Raw genomic sequence first — 19,095 nt, forward strand, 5'->3', positions numbered from 1 at the left:
TTTTGTAAATGTAATATTTGTTCACTCATTTAACATTCACTCCATGCCTGCTTATGTGCAGGCACTGTTTGGCTGATGCAATAAATGGGGTGGACTATACACAGGAACCCCTGCTCTCATTGCGCTCAGTGGAGGGAGACAGACAGTCAACATAAACAGCAAGTTATATAATGTGTTAGAAAATACTAAGTGCCTGGGAGAAATAGAGCAGAATAAGGGGTTGGAAGGATGCAGCCGTTGTAAATAGGATGCCTCATCTAGAGGTGACATCTGAGCAATGTGGCTATCTGGGGACAGAGCCTTCCAGGCCTAGGAGACAGCTGATGCAAGCACCCCGGTGCCTGGCGTGTTGGAGGAATATCAAGGAGGCCAGTGGAGCATGTGTGGGATGGGGGTGGGGTGGGGGAGGGGGAAGCAGTAGGAGATGAGCTAAGAGAATAAATGGGGCAAATCACATGGGGCCTCTTGGGCTATTGTAAAGACTTTATTCATCTAAGAGCGATGAGGAGGCATTGGAGGGTTTGGAGCTGAGGACTGACATGATCTGATCTGTGTTTTAACAAGGGATCCCTGGGGGCTGCTGAACTGGGAATAGGATAGAAGCAAGGGTGGAAGCAAGGAGACCCGTTAAGGGGAGAGAAGATGATGATGGTTGGGACCATGGTGTGATCAGAGGAAGTAGGAGGGAGAGAGAAGATACTGGACAAATTTTCAGGGTAGAAGCTACAGGATTTACTGATAGATCAGACACTGGATGTGAAGGAAGGAAGTCAAGGGATCTTGGAGCTCCCTCACTACCAGATAACAAGAAAAACACGAAATATTTACATAACAAGAAAAAGATCACATTTGCTATATTATGAAAATAAGTACTTAAACACTTCACATAATTCCCTCCACGTTTGAACCACCACCCCTCCCCAGCCATGGTGACATCAGGGAGGCCAGGTGCGCAAGTCTCTCCACGGTCAGCCCCGCCCTGGCCCGCCCCCCAGGCCCCGCCCTTGTTGCCATGGTGATCACTGGCGCTGGGGCCGCGTCCCGGAGTCTCCCTTGAGGCTCTGGTTGCTATGGTGATCGCGGCGCAAGGCGCTGGCGGAACACTTTTGGCTGTGAGCCCATTCCCCGACGTCCCGGATTCGTCAGACGCCCGCCTGTCCCGCGTGGTGCTCGTTGCCATGGTGATCGCGGCCACTGGACCCTCCGGACTAGGCAGCGTCAGGAGCCTCTGCAGCCGCCGCAGGTGAGTCAGCCGCCCCTTCGGACTCACCCTTTCCCGCCCGCGTGATCCTCCGCCCACCTCCCACTGCATAACCTGAAAGCGGCCTGGGCCCCGGGCCTCCTTGTTTCCTGACCGCACACCCCGGGCCCCCAGTGCTGGTCTGGGGAGAGACGGTCCGATGCGGAGGACCACAGGCCTCTCTCGGTCAAGGCCACCCAGTGGGGAGGGAGCGGGAGGGAGAAGGAGCCGGGGCTGTGGAATAGGCGGGAGGGGCCCGGTGCTGGCTGGGGTGGTTCTGGGAAAGGCCTGTGGGCTGAACCCTGAGGACCCTGCATACCCAGAGCCTTTATCCCTTAAGGGGCAGGAGCGGGGGACCCCTCCCCACTCTACTTCCTCTGCCAGGGCTGTGTGCACAGCCTGGTGACTGTGCTCCCTCACTCAGCCCAGAGCTGAGTTCAGGGAGGGGCCACTCCTGGTGGACATCGGGCAGGAGACAGGTCTCCTCGACTCCCAGGCCGGGTGGCAGGCCTGGTACCCGCCTCCGTGCCCCAACACACACTGTCTGCAGATTGGAGAGATGACCCCTGGCATCCTGACATTCCTGACAGAGAAGGAGGCTTGGACCTGTTTTCAAAGCTACTGCAACGTTAGGCATCAGCTTTGGGGGAGTCCCCAGGGATTTGCACAGCTCCCTAACTCTCTTCCCCCTGTTGGGGCCACAGGACTCCCAGGAAGGATGAGGTCCTCTGTGATGCCTTTGGGGCCCACGGTGAGCCGGGACCGCGTCATCACCAGCTTCCCTAAGGTAGGGAGGCGTTAGGCCAGCCCTTGATATGTGCACTGCTCTCCGGACACCATGCCCTCATCCGGCTTTCCCCACCTCACTCACCACTGGAAACAAAGCAGGTGAATCGGGGAGGTCAGTCCCTCACTGACAGACCCCAGGGACTCAGCAGACTTCTTGAGAAGCGTGGCGTTGACTTGCCCAAGGTGGGCCAGCAAGTGAAAAGTGACACCAGGAGAAGGTGTGGCATGGATGTTAAGGGCACAGACTTTGCAGTCAGACTGTCCTGGGTGTGAATCCTGCATGCCATTAAGCTGTGTGACCGCGGGCAAGTTACTCAACCTCTCAGCCACTGGTACAGAAGGATAATTCCTCTCACATTGGGTGTCTGGCTCATGGTAAAAGGGAGCTCCCTTGCCCAAGTGTGGTCACTGTTTTTCTCATTTTAATTATGACATTATCAAACAGCACTCCAGTTTCCTGACACCAAATCCAAAGTTCTCACCCCTTACCATTCTGCCTTCTGTCCTTGCTGGAAACTCACAGCTCTCTTCCATCTGTATTAAAATCCATTATTAATCACAGCAGGGGATGCAAATCTGCTCAGCCTCCCAAGGGGGCAGCGGGATAATGTCTCCCAGTGCTTCAGATGCTCAGGGCCAGGCACTGCAGCAATTTGTAAAGTAGAAGTTCAGACACAACATAATGTCCTCGAGAGGGGGCCACTTAGACAGCAAAATGCTGCTTCTTGACACAGACTCGGGGAGGCATGAGCACCTCTCAGGGGCTGATGCACAATGAGAGCCAAAGTAAGTTGTTGAGCACTACGTGTGAGAGAAGGAGCAGGAGAAAAGAAATGCACGTGTTTGCTTCTACATGCAGGGTATCGGGAAGGATGCTTAAGATCCTGCCATCAGTGCTTGGTGCTGTGTGTGGGGGGGGAGAAATCCTCTCTTTTGAGTCTTGAAATCTGTGTCCAGGCTGGTGGGGGAAGGAGGGTAGGCTCTGGTTATTTGGGGTCCGCAGTCATTCCTCCTCCCCCTCTCCTGCCTTCCCCCCAACCCCGAGTTCTGTCTCCAACATGCACAGAGAAAGACTCGGTGCCTTAGACCCGTGGACAGTGCCCCCAGGACTTTCCATTTCATCAGAGGCCCAGGCAGCTGCTTCTCTACTGAACTTGACAGTGGTGACTGGGGATGGCGGGGACTGGGGTTAAAAAGCCAAAGGAAGGGAAGTGTGATCGGCACAAAACAGTCCAGATCTCATGGGATGAAGGACCCCAATTACAAAGTGGGATGAGGCTCAGAGAGGTAGGGAGGACTGCCTGAGGTCACACAGCTGGGCGTGGGGTAGCCCAGACTTGACCCAGCCGTGGCCGACTCCAGAGCTCTGACGTTTCCCCACCTTGGGAGGCAGGCTAGGGCATCCCTGCTTCCACAGAAGGTGAGATTCTCCCCCAGCTGCCTGTGGCCAAGTTCATCCCACACTCCAGGGCCACAGCACTTCAGACCCGAGCAATTCGTGGTCAGATGGGGCCAGTCCTTCTTTCACCCCATGTGCCTCGGTTTCCCTCTGTGTACTTCCTGCCAGCCTTCCCTAGCACACTTCTCCAATCTGTCCCAAGTCCTGGGACCCCTCTACTGACCACCATGTCTTGGCTGGCCGCCAGCTTGACACTGACACGGAAGTGGACGGAAAAGCAGCCAGCTTTCCCGAGAGGTGGCCACACACCTTCACGTGGCCAGGGGCCCTGGGCTGAGCGCTCGTCTGCACTGCCCACTTGCTCCTCTAGTGAGCAGACCAAGAGGTGCCGTGAGGGGTGTCCCCACCTTACAGATGAGGACATGGGCTCTGTGAGGTCCCGCCCTCACCCTTGGCCGAGCTCCTTCACTGTCCCTGCTGCCTTGGTCACACAGAGCCGAGAGGGCAGGTGGACCAGGGCAGAGCCGCAGGGACCCTGAAGGACAGAGGGGTGGCCCAGGGACCACAGCAGAGCACAGCAGCCGTCTCCAGCATGGCCTGCTCCCACATCCTGGCCATGCCCCACACTTAGCCTTGGCCAATCTGACCGCAAAACTTGATGGTCACCTTTCATTTGTTTAATATCATTTTTTCTAATTATAGAACAAACCTGCATTCGATAAGTGTCATGGCGTGTTTGCTGAGCACTTAGTATGTATGTGCCAGACCAGCTCTGCGCTGGTGGCTTCACAAATATAACCTCGTTTTATGCCCCCAAGTCCCTGAGATTTTCCAGATGCAGAAAATTGAAGTTCAGAGACATGAGGCAACTACCCAGGGTCACACAGCGGCTGAGGGTGGACACAGGGGCCCTGCTCTTAGACCACTATCCAGTTCTGCCTTCTGAAAAATATGGAAGATGAAAGTGCCTTCCAGGACATTTTCCATGCACAGATATGCATATTTTTAAAACAAAAATGGCATCAGAGATCCGTAGAAGGTGTAGGAGGATTTGGGCGCTATAAGTGCCCTTACAGCCCACCCCTCCTCTCACTGGAAGAGGCCCAGAGGGGACACGGGGTTGATACGCCCGCAGCAAGGGCACAGCTGCCCCCAGCGGGACACAGCTCTCTGGATCCCCGCCTGGGCTCCCTGGTGTGTCCTGGTCCCACTGCTCATCCTCGGGGCTCACAAGACCCTGGAGCCTTGGGAGTCGCTGACAAGGTAGAGGACGAATGTGACAGAGGCTCAGGAAGGAGGGAGCTCTGGGTAGTAAGTCACACCTGCTGCCCGCTTGGCAAGCTTTGCAGGGTGATGTGCCCACCTGTCTGTCTCTCTGTCTTGTTTCCAGTGGTACACGCCCGCCGCCTGCCTGCAGCTCCGGGAGCACTTTCACGGGCAGGTCAGCGCTGCCTGCCAGCACAGGAATACGGGGACCATCGGGTGAGTGCCGGCTTGGCCAGGGGAGGGTGGGGAGGGCCGAGCGCACGTGTGGGTGTGTGGATGCACACGTGAGCCTCGTACACAGACCATGCGGGCGCCGCCACCCCATACAGGCCAGAGGAGCATCAGCCGTTTATCAGGCTTTACCTGCCGCACCTGCTGTAGGAACAGCTCCCCCACCTCGGTGAGGCCGGCACTGAGGTCTGAGCATGAGTGTTCCCTCCAGAAGCATTTCCTGCCCTTCAGGCCTCAGACTTAGTGTTGGGTCCCTGGGGTTTCCTCTGAGTCCCCACCACACCTGCCCCCTCACCCAGGCGGAGCGGGTGCCCCCCGCACCGTGCTCCTGAACTCCGCGCTGGGTTCCTCACCAGGCCACATGCAGGAAGGAGAGGCACGTGTGCACCCCGTCCCTGCCTCAGGGCGCCTGGCACTGCAGCACAGGTGTCCTGCCATGGTCACATCTTCTTAGCAAACAGGTGCGGTGTCCTGCTTCCGCCCTGCATCCTGAGGGGCTCATGGTCTGTTCAGGGAGAAGACTGAGCTCACAAGTCACATGGGGACAGTGAGGCCAGGATGGCCGAGGTGGCCATAGTCACGGGCTGAGCATGGCGGCGGCTGCTGGGGGAGTGCTGGTTCCACACGAGGGGCTTCCCACCAAGGAGCTCCCAACCCTTCCCCAGTGCTGGGAGGCCAGTAAACTGGGGCACAGGGGAACCCAGTGGCCCTGCGGCAGCACCTTTACTCCCCCTGAGAAGCAGAGTCAGGGCCACCTGCTCCAGAACTAGCAGCGCAGGGAATTCCCTGGCAGTCCAGTGGTTAGGACTCGGTGCTTTCACTGCCGGGGCCTGGGTTCGATCCCTGGTCAGGGAACTAAGATCCTGCAAGCCTCATGGGTGCGGCCAAATACAAAACAAAACAAAACACCAGACGTAGACACACACACACACACACACACACACACACACACGTATAGAACTAGCAGATGCAGCACCAAGGTAAGGGATGCAGGCAGGGGTACAGGGCCTGGGGCTGTGTGCCTGCCAGGACACCACCATCACCCTGGAGGGCGTTCCAGGGCCAGGCAGGCTGGGGGCGTGTCGTGGACTCAGGTCTGCACGCCTGGGCCATGGCTCTAAGGTTCTCAGGCTCCCTGGGGAGGGGGGACCCTGCTCACCTAGAGCAGCTACCCCTCCCTCTGTATGTGTCCTGCACTTGCACAGCAGCATTCCTGAGACTGTGGGTCACGCCCAAACCACCAGCCTCCTCCACCTGCAGACAGCAACAGGGCACCTCTGTGTCACCTGGTGACTTGGTGCAGCTCACCTGGCCACGTCTTCGAGGGAGGGGCTGTGTCTACTCTGCTTCCAGGCAGCAGCTAGTTCTGGAGCAGGTGACCCAACTTGGACACAGCCCCACCTGGGGCTCTTCCCGCTGCTCCCTCAGCCCAAGACTCAGCCTCCCATGGTGCCCATTTGTGATTCTCACGGAGGGACGTGGACCCAGTGGGGTCAGGGGTACAGAGTCCCCAGAACAAATGCAGGTCCTCCTGCCCTCCCCTCTGAGGGCCAGCGAGGGGGACAGACATCCCAGAGTGTATCACAGGTGACCTGTCCGCATCACGAGTGGGGAACGCAGGGAAGGAGGGGCCCGTGCACGTGAAGACGCTCCCGTGACCGCGCCTGAGAGCACCATGCCGTACTCCTCACAGGCTCAAACTCTCCAAGGTGGTTGTGGTCGGCGACCTCTATGTGGGCAAGACCAGCCTCATCCACAGGTGCGCCACCGGCCCGGGAGGCTCCGTCACATGTCGTAGTGGAGACCATGTGGCTGCTGGGAGGGGGTGCAAGAAATCCGGGAGATGGTGGGTCCATGGGGAGCGCAGCGTCCTAGGAGCCTGGCATTGGTCACACCATCCCCGGGGCCACAGGCTCCCCTCCCTGCTGGCAGATGCGGTACTTTTCACTGCCTTGACCCACTTGTTGGTCTCCTGCTGCCGCAGCCTCTCTCCGCACGGAGTTCCCGCTGGCAGCTCTGTCGCCCATGGCCTGTCTCTGTGGTCCGTCTCCATGGCCGTCACCACCTGGTCTTCCCTGAGGGCGGGCTTTCACTGTCAGGAGTGAAGCCTCCACACGCGGCCTCTGATGGCTTCCTCGGCCCCCACAGGTTCTGCAAGAATGTTTTCGACCGTGACTACAAGGCCACCATCGGGGTGGACTTTGAGATGGAGCGCTTTGAGGTCGCCGGGATCCCCTTCAGCCTCCAGATGTAAGTCTCCGTGCCTCGCTTGTTTCCCATCATATGGTTGTGGAGGGCTTCACAGAGACGCCGGGGAGGCCCCGGGGAAGGCCTCGGCGAGCAGGCAGGAAGCCCTGGGCAGCTTTGTGAAGCTGGGCTCTCTGCTGCCCCAGTCCCCGCAGCCTGATGTGCCCGCCCCCGCCCCCAGCCTCCCCTGGTGCTCCCCACAGGCCCTCTGTGATCCCATTTGCCAGGCCAGCAGCGCAGCCTCTGGCAAGTCACTTCAGCCCTCCAGCCTCTGTTCCCACCTGGAAAACGGGGCCAAAACCGTTCCCTGCGTGCTGGGCTCTAGCAGAGGCCACACGGTCCACAGGCCTTACTGGGGCCTGAACGCTCCCCCGTCTCTCTCCCTCTGTCTGTGTGTCTGTCTCCTCCCTGCCAGACCCCACGCCTTGGCCTCTCAGGGACACACACACACCCCCACCCCCGGCTTCGGCCCCTCCCCTCTAGTTTCCCTCAGAATAGCCCAGGGTCTCCCCCCAGCCTCACGCTTTCCCACCAGAGCCCCTCTCCTCCGGCACCTGCTGGTCTCCAGCCTGGCCCTCTCCTGCGTGGCCGCCCCTGCTGGCATTCCCTGGGCCTCCGTCTGGTCCCCTCCTCCTGCACTCTCCCTGGTGCTCGCCCCTGCTCCCTGGATTCACTCCTCGGGCCTCCATGCCCCGGGCTGGGCCTCGTATCGTGGTGATCACGGTGGAGCTCGCCCCCTTGTGGACTTCAGCTCCTAATGTGTCGAGACAGTGCCCGCTCCTCTGAGACCAGCCCCAGTGCAGTCCTAGAGCAGATGGTACCACCAAACCTCGCCCAAGGGGGTGTACAGGGTCAGACCAGAGCAGAAGAGGCTGTGAAGACGCAGGGCTACAGGACCGAGGGGATGAGGAGGCAGGAGACTGAAGCGGCACGAGCTGCTGGGGGCAGCCTAGCTGGAGCTGCGGAGGGCAGCTGTGTCTAATTAGAGGGCCCAGGAGGAAGCAGGGGGCTCTCCCAGCTCAGCCTCTCCTTGTCCTACACAGAGGCCATTGCCAGCCAACCAACTGGCCCCACTGCCAGGCCACCCTCCCAGCTCCCACCCAGAGTATTCTTCAGAAGTGGAAATGTGAATGAATTAATGAAAGAGCCAAATAGTTCTGCATCATGCTGGATCACTTGGAAAAATTTCAGATTATTGGTGTCTTGTTCATGGCTTGTCTACTTGTTAGTTTACTGAGAAAACTTAAATTTTGATGTATTGATTTTTTAAAAGGGTGGATTTTCAGACTCAGCCCTGCAATTTGACCTACAGCCTTGTTCTAAACCAGGGCAAGTAGATCTCAGCAGGTAACGTCCTCTATCTTTACTGTGCCCATGGCAGACATCATTAATCAATGGTTGCATTTTTTTCCCATGGAGCCAGGGCTCAGCTCCTCCAGAGAGCCAGAGCTAACTGATCAGAGAAGCAAACCATGTCCTTGTTAGACAACGCACCCCACCCAGGGAGCTGAGCGTCCCCTCCACTGCCATGGGGAAGGTGGAGCCACACCCCAGTCACACATGAGCAAGTGGCAGAGCCCCAGTCCCGTTCCCGGGGTCGCCTCTACAGGTGGACTTTCACATCTTGAGAGCAGCCACATCAGGGAGCACATTCTCTTTTTTATGGCACAGTTGGAAGGGACTGAGCTACAGCTCCATTCATCTGGGCAGTGGAACTGCTAAGGCTGTGCCCTTCCCTGTGAGCACAGTGCATCCAGAGAGGGGGTTCCCCATGGGCGCCCAAGGAAGGAATCATAAGGAGTTGGGGGTGGGGCTGGCTGGCTGGCAGCAGGCACTTTGTGACACCCATGCAGCTGGTGCGGGCACGTGGGTCTCCGGCCCAGGGCCCCACAAGCCTGCTGGCTGTGGACACTGTGATCAATGGCTTAACTTGCCACCACCTCTCCATTTCCCTTTTTCTCTCTCTCTCCCTCTCTCTCTCTCCCCCTCCCTCTCTGTCACGGCACAGCTGGGACACAGCAGGACAGGAGAAGTTCAAGTGCATCGCGTCTGCCTACTACCGGGGTGCCCAGGGTGAGCAGCCGGGTGACGGCAACAGTGGGGCCTCAACCATGTGCAGCAGGGGCCCCCCGTGAATTCCCTCCGGGCGCACAGCGAGATGCCCAGGTCTTCCGTGCAGGCACCAAATCTGTCCTCTGAGAGCCACTGAGGAAACATGGGGGCTGGTCCTCGTCTTCCAGCCGGGCCCAGGCCAGCCTCGGCAGCCACGTGCTTTAGGGACCCATGGTAGTGGGTGCTACCTGAAAGTCTCAGCCCCAGTTTCAGCTCAGAAAGATGCTCAGAGTGGGGAGTACTTGTGCAGAGACCCCAGAAAAAAGAGCAGAGTCAACTCAGGAGCAGGGGGGCGGGGCTTGGCTGGAGGGGAGGAGTGGAGGTGGGCCCCCAGGTGGGGGCCAGCGGGGCTCCTCACCCACCACATCCTTGTTGAGGGCGCCCCAGCCCTGGGCAGGCCTCCCGGTCAGCAGGCAGTGGCAGCATAAGCCCCCTCCTCTGACCAGGAAGAAGAGAGAAAGGGTTTCAGTGAGAGGTAAGAGCAAGCGGTCCGAGGCATCCAAACCAGACTCAGATGATGAGGTACAGTTAGGTCCACTCAGTACTGGTGTTAAAAGTCACAGTTTCACTAAGGTTTGAAAAAAGCAAAATCAGGAAACCACGAGCACCTCGGCTGTGGATTGGAATAACAGCTCTGCCACATCTGCTGTGGCCTCTCTTCTCGGGGGGATGATACCCCCTGGGAGTAAGGCGTGAGGCGCCTGGCACAGCCCTGCAGACAGCAGCCCGGCCACAGTCATCACCACCACCAGCTTCCTCCTTCACTTCTCAGCCCCTCTGCCAGGGCGGGGCGCGTGGGTGGGCCTCCTGAAGCCTTCAGCCAAGGTGCAGAGGGAGGCCCACATCCAGCCCTGCTCACACCCCTGGGGCCAGAAGAGAACAGGCCCTCTGGAATGCTCTCCACATGGGGCCACCCAGGGCACAGGGGACCAGACACGGCAGTGATGAGAGGAGCTGGGGGGAGGGGGCTGCATCTCCCAATTTCCTGCCCACCCTGCTCCTCAGAAATTGTTCCCCTGAAGCTGGTCGTTGCTAATCGCCCGCACGACCATAGCTGCCAGTGGGGGAAAGTCTGCCCCATGTCAGGCCCTAGGCCAAGAGCTTTAAAACAGCTGCTCCAGCTTAGTCTTCAGAGCTACCCTGAGAGCTAGAGGTAGCTGTGGTCCTCACCATGTCACAGACGAAGGCTGAGGCTCTCAGCATCAAGGCCTCACCCGCACTCCCTCAGCCGTAAGAGGCAGAGGGGAGATTTGAACGCAGGGGCTCACCTTGCCTCCCTGGAGCCCCCTGTGGCTGGGCCGCTGGGTGTGGATCAGAGTGGGGGGCTGGGTCCCCAGGGCGGCCATGGGTGTCTCCCTCCCAGCCTCCGTCGTCCCCATCAGTTCCGCGGGAGCCCCCTTGTCACGCCGTGTTTGCCTCCCCCGTCACTGACCGGCTCCTGGCTCCCCCCTCCACCCCATGCAGTGATCATCACGGCCTTTGACCTCACTGACATGCAGACCCTGGAGCACACCAGGCAAGTCTGGGGCTCTGCAGCCCCCATGGGACCCTTGGGCCCAGAAAGCTGCCTGGAGGGCTCCCTAAACCTGGGCCATGAGCTGGGCCCCTGACAGTGGGTACAGGTGACCAAGCTTGCTGGTCAGCACCTGCCACCCACGGGCCGATGACTGTTGGCTACCTTTTTATCCTTCAAGATCTGCAGCTACAGCAGAAGGCAGGGCAGAATGGCGCATGCTGGCTTCAGTGCTCTGCTGTTGTCATCTTGAAAGCCTTACTAATTTGTGGCGAGGGGCCTGGCATATTCACCTCACCTGGGCCCTGTATCTGGGGACACAACTGGGCACTTGCTCTCTCAGGCAGAGATCTGGGCAAGAGCTGGAGGTTGGGAATTCCCTGGTTGCCTAATGGTTAGGACTCCATGCTTTCAGTGCCATGGTGCAGGTTCGATCCCTGGTCAGGGAACTAAGATCCTGAAAGCTGCACAGCACGGCCCAAAAAAACCCCAAAACTTTTTTTAATTAAAAAAAAAAAAAGAGCCAGGGTTCATCAACTGACGGACCAGAGCCCCTTCACCTTGCTTTTGTTTGGGGTGTTCACAGCCGCATCTCCAGCCCTGTGAGGGGGGCCAGGCTGGTCACTCCAGTTGGTGACAGTGCAGGACTCACCCAGGGTGAGGGTAGAGCCGTGGCCGGGACGGGGCCTTCAGCTCCCCCTACAGCGCCCCTGCGTCCCCACCCACCCGAGGCCCCCGAGGCCAGCTCGGGTCAAGCTCCCTTCCTTGCAACCCCCAGCCCTGGGAGGACCCGGGCTGCACCCCATCCCAGCTTCCTTGGCCCCTGGGGGGGTGGGTGCCGTCTCTGCCTGTCCCCCATGTTCCAGGCAGTGGCTGGAGGACGTGCTGAGGGAGAATGAACCAGGCGCCTGCTTCCTGTTCCTCGTGGGGACCAAGAAGGACCTTCTGGTGAGTGGAGTGGGTCAGGGCCAGGGGCGGCCTCGGGAAACGCGACCCCTTCAGCCTGGGCTTGCGGAGCAGAGGGTGACTCGGATGTGCCTAGGTGGGAACTTGCAGGCGGGGGTCTGAAAGCAGGGGCACTCGGTTCCCAGTGCTCGGGGCTCGTCCCATCAGGGAGGGACGTTGGCGCTCAGACTCGCCTGGGACCGCCGGGCTCACCTGTGGGCAGGTGCCGAGGTCCAGGGAGCTGGGTCAGCAGGGCCGCTTCTCCCAGTCAGGGGCCGCGTGCGAGCAGGCGGAGGCGGAGGCCGTGCGCCTGGCCAACGAGATGCAGGCCGAGTACTGGTCCGTGTCGGCCAAGACCGGTGAGTGGGCACAGGGCTGCCGCCATGGTGATCAGGGGTGGGGGCCCTGCCCTGGATGGGAGGAGTGGCACACCTGTGTTCTCTAGTGAGACCCCCGCGGCCGCTGTGGGGCACATCCATCCCGTCCTTGTGAGGTCACGTCCAGAGCCTCGGGGAGGCAGTGGTGGCGCTGGGGTTGGAACGCAGCCTCATCTGTAACCACACCAGCCTCCTGCCCCTGACCTGGTACAGGTGGGAGGGGCCAGTGACCAGCTGTCCCTCCCTTCCCCAGGTGTCATCATAGAAGGCACTCAAACATCCCTCACGGCCCCCCAGCCCTCCCCAACACCCCACCCAGTCTGCCCCAGCCTCGCTGGGTCCCCGGCCCCTGAGCTGCCCTCGCCCACGGGCACTGCTTACCCCGGCCCCCAACGCCTCTGAGCCTCATCATCCTCATCTGGGAAGTGGGGTGTTGCTGTCAATCTCGTTTTATTTTTAATGGAAAAACATGTTTTAAATGATAAAAGCCATATGATTCACTGAGGAAAAATGAGAAAATGCAGAGAAGCAAGGAACAGATTTTGAAAACAGGTTGTTGGAGGGATGAAATGAAATAACTTTCAGTGCCTGGGGCACAGTAGGCCCCAAGGCTGTGGGGACTCGGGAAGTACACCTGGGAGTCCTTACCCTGGGCGAGGGGCCACCGTGGACACCTGCCCAGGGGTTGGGTGAGGCAGCAGGAGTGTGAGTGGAAGTACCACCTCCAGCCCAACACAGAAAGGTGGCAGCGCCCATGTCCAGTTCCCCCTGCTCCTTCCTGACGGTGTCCCTGAGGCTGTGAGAACCCACCCTCTTATTGGAGTAACAGCATGTTCCCTGAGAGCTCCCTATGGGCCAAGAAGGACTGCCCTGTGCGGTGGTATAGGTTGTTAACTGCACAAGGGCAGCATGTATGTCGGGCGCTGGGCCCTGTGCGCAGATGGGTGGTCTTGTCCTCCTGGCGGAGGAGGCACAAAGGCCCCACATGGGGGCCAGTGGCTCTAATCCTCATGGCTGCCCACTGGAGAGGTGCTCAAAGGTTACAGGAAAGCAGGCCCACACTGCTCGGTGCCTGGCCCACGGGTGCACAGTAGCAATTGATTGGAAGAGTAGATGCTGGGAAACCAAGGTTTAGAGATTTTCAGGAGCGGCCAGGGCAGGTGGCCAGGGTGGGGAGCCTATCCCCTGCACAGCGGGGGGGCTGTCCTGGCTCCTGCACCCCTGGCTCCCCCACCCCCCAGTGCATCCATGGGCAGGGGCAGAGGTGGCCGGGGTCATGGCTGTCCCGTGCCCACAGGGGAGAACGTGAAGGCGTTTTTCAGCCGCGTGGCCGCCCTGGCCTTCGAGCACTCAGTGCTGCAGGACCTGGAGCGGAGGAGCAGTGCCCAGCCGCAGGTCGGCGACGGGGACATCATCCGTACGTGCAGGTGATGGGCCGGGCTGGGGAGAGGCTTGCAGCCTGAAATCCGCGTCCACCACCCTCCGGCCCAAGACTCAACCATTCCCTTGGCTCGTCGCCCTCTGCTCTTGGCTCCTGGCTGCCCCTTCCCCCATCCCTCTGACCTCCAGCCTGTAGCCTCCCTGCCCACCTGCCAGCTCAGACGCCCACCCCCATCAGCTGCAGGTGCCTGGTTGATGCCAGGTGACTTCTCCCCTCATTACAGGGATGGAGGAACATCCACCCGAGACCCAGGACAGCAAGAGGCCCTCCAGCCCAGGTTGCTGTTAGCTGAGCCTGCGTCAGAGGCCTCCAATGCCTGCATGCGTGTGGGCAGTGCCTCCCGTGACCTGGAGGGTGACATGGAACACCCACCGTGCTGAGCCCCAGGGCTCCGTCTCTTCTCTTTAGCGGGTCGGGAGCCAGGGAAGGCCCCCAGTGGCTTCCCACGGCCCCATGCTGCCCAGCTGGTGGGGGCACTGAGGCTGTCATCTGGAAGGCCAGTTGCACTTACAGAGTCACCCGACAGCCCCCCGGCCCCGGGAGGCTCAGGACCACAGGCATGGACACGTGCCCCCAGGCCCACGGCGCTCGCCCTGGGCACAGTCAGCATCCCCCTGGGCCTCTTCCCCACTTTCCTGGCTCGGCCTCGGAATCCTCCTCATCTCGGTGGTCCAGGCAAGCGGCACTTGCTGAAGTCAAGGCTCCCTGTCTGCTGCAACCCGGATTGGGCAAGAACACCCAGGTCTCCCCTCCCCAGCTCCCGCCCAGAGCGCCCAACCCTCTCCATGCCCTCGTGTTGCTCCTCCTCAGGGGCTACTGAGCCCCCACCCACCCCACTCTCCCCAGCCCTGGGTGTGTGCCCCCCAATCCTGCCCTCCATGGCCATAGGCAGGTGGCACGTCTGGCTCCCGCCTGTTTCTCGTAGATGGTGAGCATTTCTCGGGCAGCCAGGTGGTTAGCCGCCGGGAGACTCGGCAGCTTCTGTTCATTCCCCCTTCACCACATTTTTAGCTCTCCTTTTTTATAGACAGGAGATACTTCTTTATATAAATCACTCCTAAAGGAATGGCATATGTGCTTATTGTGAAACGAGGCAGCACAGAGCTCTGCACGCAGAGTGACAGTCCCTGCGGTCCCGGACGTAAGCCTCGTCTGCAGCGGGTAGGACTCCTGTTCCTACACAGCACGGCCACGACCTCGGCGCCTTGTTTGCTGTTAAACCAGAGTGACTTCTCCCCACGCCCACAGGGCAGGCCGCATTCCGAGGAACTGCCAGAGCGAGCCTGCGCGTCCCTTAACAGCTGCAGGTTTGCCTTCATGCAGATGGGCCAGAATCCATTCACCCTGCCCGGCCGTGGGACAGTTGGCTTGTGTCCAGCTTTTAGCTTTTTTTTAACTGAAGTGACCATCCTCATAGTTATAGCTTTTCACACTTGGGATTCCCCACAGAGGCCTTTCTGGGCCTTCGGTGGGCTGGCCTACCAGACCCAGTTTTGAGGGGCAGGCTGTCTCAGGGTGCACCATGACCGGGTTTGGGGCACACCACAGACAGCGTCAGGATGGCAGACCCTGGTCAGGTGGGCTGGCAACGTCCTGGCTCCATCCCCCACCCCTCTAGGCCCCAGGACTGGGGGGCGGTAATGCACCCTGCTGTCCCTAGCCCCCGAGCCAGGACCCCTGTCTCATGTGCGCCCACCCCTCCAAACGGCCCTTTGTGAAACTCTCCTCCTGTTGCCCCATGTGTGCCCAACTGTTCGATGTTTCTTCTGAAGAAGAAACCACACCACTTCGCTGTGGTTCCGCTGATACCACGAGTCCACAAAGACATCCTCTACAAGCACTTAAATTTCTGGGGCGGAGACCCAGGGCCGCATGCGAGAGCTTCGGAGCCATCCCGGGCCCCTTCCCCTCCTTCGCTTTTCTCACCCTGGCACTCGAGGCCCCTCAGTGGCCGCCCCAGCCCACCCTGCAGGCCCCTGTGCTCCAGCCTTCACCCGTGGTCACTAGCCTTTGCAGGTGCCAGGCCTCTTCTGTGCCCAGCGGCTCAGGCGCCCCTTCTCTGGGAGGACTTCCTGGAGCCCCCACGGCTCCCACAGCACTTGTTACTTCTGGGTGTGGTGTCCATGTTTGGGCTTCTCCCCCGTCCCCCCTCCCACCGCCTTGTGGGACCCTAAGAGCCAGGGCAGCAACCCTGTGACCTCATCTCCCCAGCATCTCCTAGACAAAAGGCCCCCGGCAGGTGCTCACCTAGATGTAGCAGGGAGACAGGAATCCCGCTGAGTCTCCCAGCAGACACTTTCACTCTCACCAAGATGCCTCTTCTTGAACCTCCTAGAGACAGTCCTGTGCTTGGCCCTCCTCCGTGGCCAGAGGCGGATGTGCCCACTGCTCACTCAGAGGCTCCTGAAGTCAGGCAGCAGCCAGTGAGGGCTGTAGGGGCTCAAGCGTAAGGTCTGTTCCTGGGAGGAGCTTGGTGAGAGCCAGACACAGAAGATTCCAGGGAAAGCTGTGCAGGCCTGGGGAAGGAGTCGCATGCAGGCACCACCACTGCCTCCAGCCCATTGGAGGTGGGAATTCTGGCCCAAAGCAGGGGCCACCCAGGAATGGGGCCATCCAGCCTCTTGGGGGAGTAGCCAGAACCCCCATTTACTGAGCACTCAGTGGACGGGGAAGAAGTCCCTTTCATCCCAGCGACCCTGGGGGCTGGGTATCAGGACCTCCTGTCTCCACCTAACTGGAGAGGAGCCTGAGCACAGAGCCCAGGTGACAGGATGCAGCTGAGCACTTCTCCTCCGCATTCCTGGTCCCTCCTCTGTCTCCGCCTCCCACCCCAGCTTGCAGTCTGATCCCAGCGGGAATCCCACTCCAGGTCCCACACCTGGTCCTCCTCAGGGTCCACAGCAGAGCTAATGAGCTAATCAGTCGCTCCCCATCACACCCTGCTTCCTGAGCCCCGTGATTTTACTCAGTCCTTCCCCAGCCCCACAGCCACAGGACCAGTCTCTGCAGTGACCCAGAGCAGGGTGGGGGTCTCGGCCTCCTGGCAAGCAGGAGCCTCCCCCTTCCCCAACCCTGCTGTGGCCTCTGGAGGGAACAGGGGGCCTCGGATCCAACCAATGCCCACTTCGGCCTGATGATGGGATGGGAGCCACTCCCAGAGGGACTGCAATCTCCTGAGGGACCCGGGCAGCCTAAGCTGGACACCTGAGGTCGCCTGAGATGTAGGTAATGGAGCATGGTGATGGGTAGGGGAACTGCTCCACTCACACCCTCACACAGATAAGAACCTGGGAGAGGCCAGGGTGACAGGCGTTCCTGGCCGGGGACTACAGAGGGGACTCGGGGACCCAGGAGGCCCAGGGTGGGGACGAGAGGTGGGGTGTGGGGTGGGGGAGCTTTCAGAAGCAGCAACAGCTCAGACAGGGCCCTCATCTTGTGAGCCTTCGGGGCTCCCAGAGACGGGGGCAGGGGGCCCTGGGCGCACGTCACCCAAGGAGGCCCTGAGACGAGACACCCTCCCAGCAGCCCCCGGGCTCCTCTGCCATCTGCTGTGGCCTCCCCTGTCACCTCCCATATGTCGGGCAGACAGGGAGCGTGGCTGTCCCACGGCCTCCTTCCAGGCTCCACCCCCTCATCCAGACGCCTCCCAGAATTCAGGGCCACCAGCCACCTGTCTGAGCCTGTGCCCCAGGAGGGAGCAGGGTAGTGCGGCCTGTCCCCAGGCTGCTGTTTGCAGACCCTTCCTTCTGCTCCCTGATCCCCAACAGGTGGATGGCACCCCTGGCCTGAGGGTGCTCTGGGCCTCTGGCCACTGGAAGCCACAGCCTGCACCATGTCACTGGCCATGCCTTCAGGAACCAGCTCATCTTGTCCCAGCCCCTTCTTCTCTGTGAAGCTGGAAATGGCAGCCTGGGCACTCGGCCGGGATGCCCCCCACTGCAGGGCTTCATCCAGAATTGATTCTGCAGAAGGTGGTGGAGTTACAAACAAGGGGGCCTGGGAGGAAAGGCCCACAGCTCACTTGTTCAAAGCCCTTGGCCAGGGAAGTCCCTCAGAGACCCCGGCTACCTACTCCGGGCCGGGGCTGGTAACCTGGAAGAGGCACCCCACCAGGCACCATCCAGCACAGAGCAACGAGCAGGGCTAGAGAACAGCTGTATCGATCGCCCCCATTTTCTGATCTTGCCCGAAGCTCCCTGGGGCTGACGGATGGCAGATAACAGATGGGGGTCATGTGGCCACATCCTGTTTGGAGGGAGCCCTCCTCTAGCCTCTGCCCCCAAAGCGGGTGGGGAGGAGGGTACAGACAAGGCAGGGAAGGAGCAAAATATGGTCCCCACTTATTGTTGTGTGAGACCATTAGCAGTCACTCCCCATTTCTCCCATCCCCTATCCCCAGGTGACCACCAACCTACCTTCTCTTTCTATAGATTTGTCTATTCTGGACATTTCATGTAAATGGAGTCATACAATATGTGGCCCTTTATGACTGTTTTCTTTCACTTGGCATAAATTTTTTTCAAGGTTCATCAATGTTTAGCATGTATTGGTGCTGCATTTTCTGTCATGGTCATATAATACTCCACTGTGATATTCCCATGACAGACGCTGGGGTTGTTTCCATCCCCAGGGTTCTGAGGCATCGGAAGTTCTCCGTTCTGTCCAGCAGAGGGGGCCATTGAGTCCCAGCCTCTCCTTCCAGCAAAGGGACTGAATGGCCTCGGGGAGGGGTTGCCAGAACATTGGTCTGGGTTCAAGGACCACTAGGGCTGCTGCTGAGGGTACGAGAGTGTGTGTGTGTGTGTGTGTGTGTGTGTGTGTGTGTGTGTGTGTGTGTGTGTGTGTGTGTGTGTGAGAGAGAGAGAGAGAGAGAGAGAGAGATTGTGAAATGAATTATAGAGCCACAAAACTATATCCCAGAAAATGAAGGAAGTTGAGGAGGGGACATCGCCAACAATCCACTTTCCTGTTCCATTTTAGTTTTTAGATGAAAAAAAAAAAACATCTATTGGGAGTGGTGGTGATTGTAGTGATGGTTTTCACGAGTGCGAAACCCCTGATGTGACCTCCTGCAGCCCACACCAGCCTCACCCCCTAACCCAACTGTTCCTCAGACACACCCAGAACTCTGAACTCTCCCCATCTTTGCCTGTCTGTCCCCATCTTTAGGACCAACTCGCCGGCCAGCCTTTCCCTGACCTCTGCCTCCTCCTGGATGCCCGCCCTCAAGGCCCACACACCTCTGCTGTGGCCTGGCTCTGCCCGCCTCACCCTTTCCTCCCTGGGCTCTGCGCTCCCACCCGGGCCAGCACTGGCTGAGCACCTACTATGTCGTAAGCACTGGGGGTTCACTGGGGAACAAGATAGATAGATCTCTGTTCTTAGAAGTTTAGATCTAGCTGGGGACAGACACCAAATGGGGGACTACAGAGTGTTATATATATGGACCCCACTTTCCTCCTCATTCTTCCCTTCCTCAGGAGGGAGAAATGATAAGAAAGCTCTTCGGGGAAGGACCAGAGACCCAGGGTGGGA

General features: G+C 59.5%; 1 protein-coding gene across 8 annotated transcripts; it reads left to right on the forward strand.

Moving 5' to 3' along the window:
- Window positions 1-1,058: 1,058 nt before the first annotated feature.
- On the forward strand, window positions 1,059-18,089 carry RAB36 (RAB36, member RAS oncogene family). Of its 8 annotated transcripts, none has more exons than XM_082641675.1 (14): window positions 1,059-1,243; window positions 1,945-2,027; window positions 4,819-4,910; window positions 6,619-6,684; window positions 7,074-7,175; window positions 9,181-9,245; window positions 10,749-10,804; window positions 11,668-11,745; window positions 12,011-12,101; window positions 13,417-13,546; window positions 13,784-14,867; window positions 15,896-16,127; window positions 16,541-16,785; window positions 17,328-18,089. In XM_082641675.1, exons 2-11 carry the CDS (start codon window positions 1,959-1,961, stop codon window positions 13,938-13,940), a joined length of 906 nt encoding a protein of 301 aa, XP_082497801.1. In that variant the 5' UTR covers window positions 1,059-1,243; window positions 1,945-1,958; the 3' UTR covers window positions 13,941-14,867; window positions 15,896-16,127; window positions 16,541-16,785; window positions 17,328-18,089. The 8 variants fall into 8 exon arrangements, with proteins under 8 accessions (XP_082497801.1, XP_082497803.1, XP_082497800.1 ...); XM_082641677.1 differs by having other exon boundaries at window positions 13,784-14,721; window positions 14,809-14,867; window positions 15,896-16,785; XM_082641674.1 differs by having other exon boundaries at window positions 15,896-16,785.
- The last annotated feature ends 1,006 nt before the right edge of the window (window positions 18,090-19,095 follow it).

Source organism: Mesoplodon mirus (assembly GCF_964341445.2).
Source record: "Mesoplodon mirus genome assembly, chromosome: 13".
Classification (NCBI taxonomy): Eukaryota; Metazoa; Chordata; class Mammalia; order Artiodactyla; family Ziphiidae; genus Mesoplodon; species Mesoplodon mirus.

Bases quoted from the DNA above. Each gene is read 5' to 3' on its own strand.
- RAB36 (XM_082641674.1), top strand. From the start codon at position 1,959: ATGAGGTCCTCTGTGATGCCTTTGGGGCCCACGGTGAGCCGGGACCGC. The intron at 4,911-6,618 runs GTGAGTGCCGGC...TACTCCTCACAG, and splicing joins AGGAATACGGGGACCATCGG to GCTCAAACTCTCCAAGGTGG. The intron at 9,246-10,748 runs GTGAGCAGCCGG...CACCCCATGCAG, and splicing joins CTACTACCGGGGTGCCCAGG to TGATCATCACGGCCTTTGAC.